The sequence below is a fragment of the Anopheles ziemanni genome, chromosome 3, assembly GCF_943734765.1.
Source record: "Anopheles ziemanni chromosome 3, idAnoZiCoDA_A2_x.2, whole genome shotgun sequence".
Lineage (NCBI taxonomy): Eukaryota > Metazoa > Arthropoda > Insecta > Diptera > Culicidae > Anopheles > Anopheles ziemanni.
The window spans coordinates 26,091,390-26,098,738 of NC_080706.1; the positions used below are offsets into that span (position 1 = coordinate 26,091,390).

At 53.0% G+C, this 7,349-nt stretch overlaps 1 protein-coding gene across 1 annotated transcript; it reads left to right on the forward strand.

Annotated features, from left to right (window-relative positions):
• The first annotated feature begins 4,171 nt into the window (after positions 1 to 4,171).
• On the forward strand, positions 4,172 to 6,157 carry LOC131288022 (ichor). The gene is made up of 2 exons (XM_058317118.1): positions 4,172 to 4,847; positions 4,884 to 6,157. The coding sequence occupies exons 1-2, from the start codon at positions 4,175 to 4,177 to the stop codon at positions 6,155 to 6,157; spliced, it is 1,947 nt and encodes a 648-aa protein (XP_058173101.1). The 5' UTR covers positions 4,172 to 4,174.
• Positions 6,158 to 7,349: the final 1,192 nt, after the last annotated feature.

The following is a 7,349-nucleotide window of genomic DNA, read 5'->3' on the forward strand; positions in this document are numbered from 1 at the left end:
TCCTTGCAATCCTCGGCACGATCGGTTCAGCAAAACGCTGAAGACGGACCGATCTGCTCCGACTCTTTTCCCCATCGTTTGTTGTCACATCCTCCTTCTCTCTTGCGAACTACACCACGAACCTTTTTCACACTCAACTGTGTGTCTCTCTCTCTCTCTCTCTCTCTCTCTCTCTCTCTCTCTCCATCGCTGTTTCTCGCGATTCGTCAAACCTCGCGCAGATCGCGTCTCTCGGTCGCGACTCGTGCCCCGCGAACGCACGCCTCGGAAGTGTGTTAGCAGGTCTCGCGAGTAACGGTATTTTTTGTTGTTGTTGTTTACTTTCGCCCTCCTCTTTGCGCCCCGTTCGCTGCCGTTTGCGTGCGTATGTGTGTGTGTCTGTTGATGCCAGAGACCCGTTTTCAAGTGCGGTCAAGTTGTGCGAGGAACCGTGGAAGCGCGAGGGGAGTACGTGATTTTGAAAAAATGATGGGAGACAAAAAATAAAAGCTTCCAGCCAACGCGTAGGCTGTGGGGAACCGCACGAAAGACTTGCGCGGCAGTAACAGTGACGAACCCGTTTTAACCAGCACAAAATCTTTTTTGGGCAGAAGATAAAATCCTAAATTTTTATACATTTTATTTTGAAAATTTTGCTTTATGATTTGAAGAATAATTACTGAAACTTGGAAGTGTTCGCTAATGAATTTATTTAAAAGTAGAAAAAAAAACTAAAACTAAATACGTCTAATAAAAATTCCTCGATCGAGCATAATGTGTCAAATTTACATTTTAACGAAATCCTTTACAAATACGTGTGACTGTTTTAGATGCTTCCCCTCGGAAGTCGACAGTTTCATCCGTGAACTTGCACTGCTGTCACAGTTTGGTAAGGTCACACGCATTCAACCAGACATCCATTTTCCAGCCACCATTTGGCGGATCTTGCCTCCGGTGGGCAGGTGGGACTGGGACGCGAAACCGGAAGGAGAAAAAGCACAATGAATGTCGGCAAAATTCTTCATCCATACTGGCCGTCGGAATCGGATTGAAAGCGAATTTTCCCGTTTCCCGCCGTCCGTGCCGAACATTTCCACCGTTCCGGATGGACCCTTTTCCCTTCCCCCTTCGCCTACACACACACACACACACACACATACTGTACAGTACTGGCAGTGTGCTACCGACACGCTCCCCTGGAGGCGAATTTGTTTCCCGTTTCCCACCGTTGCCTGGCCCGACGGTGCCGCGGCGGAGCGGCGAATGGAAAAACCCGAACGTGGAAAATAGGTCAATCGGCGACGGCGAATGGCCATTGCCGCGAATCGCATCGGCCTCGGGAGAGGGGCGGAAAGAGAACCATAATAATGCTTTAGGAATGCTTCGCAGACCAGCACCAACACTACGCAGACGGTGGAGTCGATTTTATGGAATGGCGTCCCGATGGGACGTTAGTAGGGAGAGTGTTTCTTTGCCCGTACCTCTTGGTTTCTCCGATGCCGCCACGAGATCAGTCAGTTTTCTTTTTTTCATTTCCCCATTCTTCTTTCGATCCCAGTGTTGCTACACTCATTAGAACGTGCATCGGTTCGGCCCCTGCCTTTGCTCCTTCGTGTGCCGACGAACGTCATTATTTTCGTAATTATTTGTTGGCAGTTTTCGATTTTCATTTCCTGTGGGCGCACGGAATTTTACCCGGCGGCGGTCAGTCGACGACTTTCGCTATCGCTAAGCAGCAATATCCAAAGTAAAGCCTAGGATTACTAGTATAATTACTTATTTTATTGTCTTTTACCGTTTCGTTAACTGGTTTTTAAAACAGCAAAAAGGGGAAGATACCTTAAATCTGAAAACATATAATTTATAATTTCATTTACGATTTATGAGATGTCTTTGAAGTCATACAGCAATGTTCAAAAATCCAAATAAAAAGAAACAAACTAAAACCAAAGTTGCTAGGACCAGCTTTCTTGTGATTCAAATGGAATCAATATACTTCAGTCACATCCCGACCGAATCAATCAACACGAATGCGAAGGCAGCGCGAATCACATTAACAGCTTTCTGCGCTAGCTTCCCCATTTTTCGTCCGGTCAACATAAGAATGAAGGGCTAAGAAGGAAAAAACCAGCACGTACAAATCACCACCCTGCGCAAAAGCGTACACACATGAAACGGAATCGCAAACAAATCCACGCGAATAAATTCCCAATCCATCAACGCGAGCCCAAGACAAATCACTTCGGCCGACGAGGTGACAGTGACGCAGTGGGAGCACTCCATCAACCCCCCCTCTTCCCCTTGGGGGTAACAGGGAGGGTTGCTCGCGAAGCCAACGGACACCATTGTCCCGTTGCACACCGGTGGATTCGAAAAAACGGGACGCTTTTGTTTGGTTTCGCTTGTTTGACGTTCGGATATATGGTGTTTGCTTAACCACGCGACGACAAACGTTACTTCCTTCATCTTCAGCGCGACACTTGCTCGGCGCAGCGTGCGAAGGCACATCTTCAAGCCTGCGCTTCGTCAACCTCGGAGCTGGGGTTGCGTTTTTGGTGTCGCATGCAAATGAGCGACACTTTAGCAATACGCACGCGCGCCCTCATATGCATCCCCGGGCGGGCGGCGGGGAAAAGAATGGGACCCGTAGAAAGGCCAAACAGACGTACACAAACTCATGTGATGTTCCCCATCGGAATCGGGAATCGGACCAACAGCAGCGGCGGTGGTTGTAAAGTGCAACGATAGGTCACGCGGGTTGGGAAACAAACGAAACGAACGAAACGAACGAGCGCATCGTGTCGTCATATGCGGAATGCGTTTAGAAGCGCACGCCAATGTGGAGGGCACTGGCGCCCGGCACGAACGGGTCGTCCACAAACCTACATTCGTTTCTGGGTTAATAAAACGCCGCGCCACCCGAGCGTTCCACGGGAAAACACTTTCCAGTGGCAGACGACAGAATTTATTCCCACTCGTCCCAAACACTTCCTACTAATCCGACCGTGACTTGAGCCGGCTGAGGGGTTCAATCGGGACGTTGTCGCCATTACGGGTGCCGAATCGGTGCCACACCAAGCTGTGACAGCTGTCACCGAAATGGTGTGACGGTACGCACTTCTGAAATTTAGAGGAAATTAGAAAAAAGGGGGAATTCTGGGATCCACGTTTTCCATTACGTTCGCTGCTCATTCCAGCGATCTGTCATGCGTGAGGAGCATTGTTTGCGGTGTTAAAATGTGTGTAATCTCCAACAAGAACAAACCCGACGGCAGGGGTCAGCCTGCAAGCGGGAGAGAATTGCATTGGCAGGTATAACAAGCGCGGGACGCGTTTTGGTGGGATTTATGTACTCGACCTACTTACCCGCCAGCTAAACTCTCCCCGGGGATCGATAGTATTCTGTAGTGCACGGTTGTTTTAAATATTCTAATGCGTACGACAAACAATGGCACAGACTCCTCCTCCGCCAGCGCCGTTCCGTTTGGTTCCGAAAAGCAACGTAAATAATGACCAAAAAGCAACAAGCTCCATCTGATGGGAATTTTGAACACGCAGTCATCCCAGGAAAAAGCAAACTTCACGAATAATTTGTTTAAACATTGTTCAACCCTCAGGCTGGTAACAACGAAGGCCCGGTTGATGGATTTAGGTTGTTTTATTAGTAGTATCATGTTCATTTGCATTTCTAAAAGCATCGAAAACATGCCAAACGATCAGTAAGTATGTAATTCGATAGTTTGCTTATGATGCATTTCTACTATTCTACTCTAATTTGCTTAGATCAACCGTAGCAGTACAATTTAGACATGTTTTCCCCAAGTATATGTACATCTTTAACTAAGTGTGTCCCTTCATTTTCTGTCGTTTGGTGTCGTACACAGGTTTGGAGTTATGCGTGAGCAGCCACGGAGGACACTGACGGAGGATTTTCAACACGTCGTTTGTTCCTGTCACACGCGCCGGGCCTAGGCTGGAGCCCAGGGGCGATACCTTACACGCGTGGACGCAGGAAGGGGCCTTCTTCTGGGGCCGAACGGAGGAGCAACCGGAGCGACGGAAGGCCGGTTGCTTGCGGAAGGTGAAGTCCTGTAGGGAAGCGAATAGAAACAACACACGATAGCGAGAGAGAATCAAGGGAGATAGAGAGTGACAGAGCGAGAGAAAGAGAGAGAGAAGCATCCTTTCCACCCCGATGCACCTCGATAGTATGGTCAACTGCAAGATGGGCTCGCAGAACGATTCGGCCGAGGTGGAGAGTCTGCTGATGAGCTCCTGCTGGAACCAGTCGAGCAGCGTGGCGGACCAGTACCTGCTCGACGGGCACAAGCTGCTGCTCGAGGCCGAGCTCGACTCGCTGCCGAGCGACGGCGAGACGCAGAAGAGCTCGATGGACGTGCTGGAGAACCTGCTCCTGAGCTCGTCCGCTTCCATCAGCAGCAATGGCGGTGGCCATCCGAACGGTGGTGGTGGTGGCGGTGGAGGAGGCGGAGGTGGAGGCGGTGGAGGCGGAGGTCTCGGGGGAGACGTGAAGCCGCTGCCATCGTTCACCTCCTTCAACACCGGCCACCTGTCGATCAACGGGATCTCGGGCTATCACTATACAGCGATCGCGCAGCGGCTACCGGAGGAGAACAACAACTACACGCAGAACTCGTACACGCCGAGTGGGAACGGAGGGCACCTGGGAGGTGCCAGTGGGACGACAAATGGGACCGGAGGAGGTGGAGCTGGCAGCAACGGCAGCTCGCAGAACAACTCCGGCGCCAACGGGGGAGCCGGAAGTGACAACAACATCGTGTCGTCGACGTCCACCTGCCTGCCGGACTCGGTGCTGAACCCAGACGGGACCGACCCGGGCAGTGGAGGCGGCGGCGGTGGTGGTGGAGGTGGAGGTGGCGGAGGAGGACCCTGCAGCTTGCAGAACGTGAAGCTGTTCGCCGACGGGTCGATCGACGGTGGCAAGATCTACAGTGCGCCCGCTGACAGCTGCGTCATGAACGGCGCGGACTCGGTGTCCGGCGCGCGGATATTCGTCGACACGAAGGAGCTGTCCGAGTACGACATGAGCTCGATCGAGGACATCGCGGCCATCATCGGGTCGGCGATCGCGGACACGACCGTGCCGAGCAGCAAGGTGGAGAAGGAGGACGGCAACGACACGCGCGACTCGTGGATGGACCTGGACGCGTGGATCGAGGGCACGTGCACGGGCGTGCAGGACGGCAAGCTGATCGTGACGCAGCAGGACTCGCTGAGCGAGTACATTCTGCCGACCTCGCCGGTGCACACGTCCTCCGGCACGACCTCGACGCTGCAGAGCCTGCTGACGCACGGCTATATGCCGCTGCTGCAGAACCGGCTGCAGAATGGGCCGCCGATCAAGCTGGAAGCGCCAAGCTCGACGTCCTACTGCGGCGAGCTCATCTCGACCTCCACTAGTCCACCGGGGTCGGTCGTCTCGACCTCCACCGACAACCTCATCCTCAACGGACGGTACCTGCAGAGCCACCACCATCAGCATCACCATCAGGCCGGCGGCCACCACGGGCCGCACTTTGGCCTGGGAGCGCTCGGTGGGGGACTCAAACCGGACGGCCTGTGCAGTCCGGAGCTGGGCCTCAGCAACTTCCCGCACACGACCACCACCACCTCCAACTCGTCCTCGTCCGCCTCAAGCGCCAGCAACTCCCCGACGACACCAAAAAGTAAGCGACGGGCGCACAGCAAGTCGCAGCAGTCGAAGCAGCAGCAGCAGGCACCTCCAGGCGTAGGACTTTGTCCATCGCCAGCGACAACCCTCTCCGGGCAGCAGCACCAGCAGCAGCAGCAGCAGTCGTTACAACAGCATCACCAGCATCAACATCCACACCAGCAGCACCAGCAACACCAGCAGCAACAGCAGCACCAGCAGCAGCTCAACGCACAGTCGCAGCAGGCGGCGGCCCTCAGCTTCCAGGCGGCGAACGATCTCAGCGGACTCCTCGGCAAGGAGAAACCGGTGCACCGGTGTAACATCTGCAACCGGGGCTTCCTGAACAAGAGCAACATCAAGGTGCACCTGCGGACGCACACCGGCGAGAAACCGTTCCGGTGCGAGGTCTGCGCGAAGGCGTTCCGCCAGAAGGCCCACCTCATCAAGCACCAGCAGATCCACAAGCGGATCGGGCGCGATTGACCGCTGGAGGCGGTGACCGACGGGCCCGAGGGCTTGGTGGACTCGTACGCCGGCTACGAGCCGGGCGAGGAGTACCACGAGCCCGACGACCTGGACCACGACCAGCAGTCCAGTCTCGCCAGTCACCGCCAGTACCACCGGTCACCGTTTGTTCCGGCGTTCGTTTGAGGAACCTCCCAGGATCCCGCTGGATCTGTGCTGGGCCGAGTTCTCCTCTTTTCCCAACTCCAGGACAAACGTGAGTTTGACGTGCGGTAGCATATAACAAAGATACAGAGTAACACGCGTACCTCAGGAGATTAGTAAACTAGTGCTGGATGTGGCTGGCTGACCCACACACACACACACCGCCACACGGTGACACAGTGTTTGTGCTGTGCACATCATAGACGGCCTTCCGAAAACTATTTATTTGAGCCCCCCAGAACGCATCCTTGGATACGCGGGACTTTCTTGGGGGGCGTTGGATGTTTGGAGCTAGGCCGATTCTGTATTATTAACATTACTTACTACAACCACCCATCCATTCGCGGACCAATGTTCCCTGGCATTGGTTAACGTTAGAGTCTTCCGATGTATCTTGTAGTAAGCAACCAGATCGGGTTCAGAGCGTTAGGCAAAAGCGGTCGATCTAACATGCATAAGCTTAGAACAAAGGTACGCTACGCGATGTTAAGCTAGATATTTATTCCTTACTAAATCGCTGCGGCATTGGCGCACCGTACGCCGTTATGTACGCATCGATCCCTTAGGTTACTTGGGTAGGTTTTTAGGGTTCGTTTAGACTAAGCGGAGCTCGACTCCGATGAGGACCACCACCAGGAGTTGGGGAGTGAGTGGTGATAGAATGTTACATACGTCCCATTAGTGTTAGACCACCGTACCCCATTGGATGTCAGATATACTCTTACAAATTACTCTTATACCAAGGTCAAGGTTGCGGCGAGGTGTCGCCCGATGTGGCTGAAAAACAAATGTGTTATTGTTATTAGTTTTTTGGTTTGTTTCAAAAGTTACTTCCCAACTTTCCCCATCCCGATCCAACGTTGGTTTCTATCCAGTACGTCCCACTCTTCCTAGAGCTATATTACCCAGCTTCCTTGGCTTCCGAGTTTACGGAGTACGTTCTAAGTAAGCGCTAGTTAGAGGTTAATGATCCGGTACCTTCCGTTTGTAGAGATATTTGTATAAA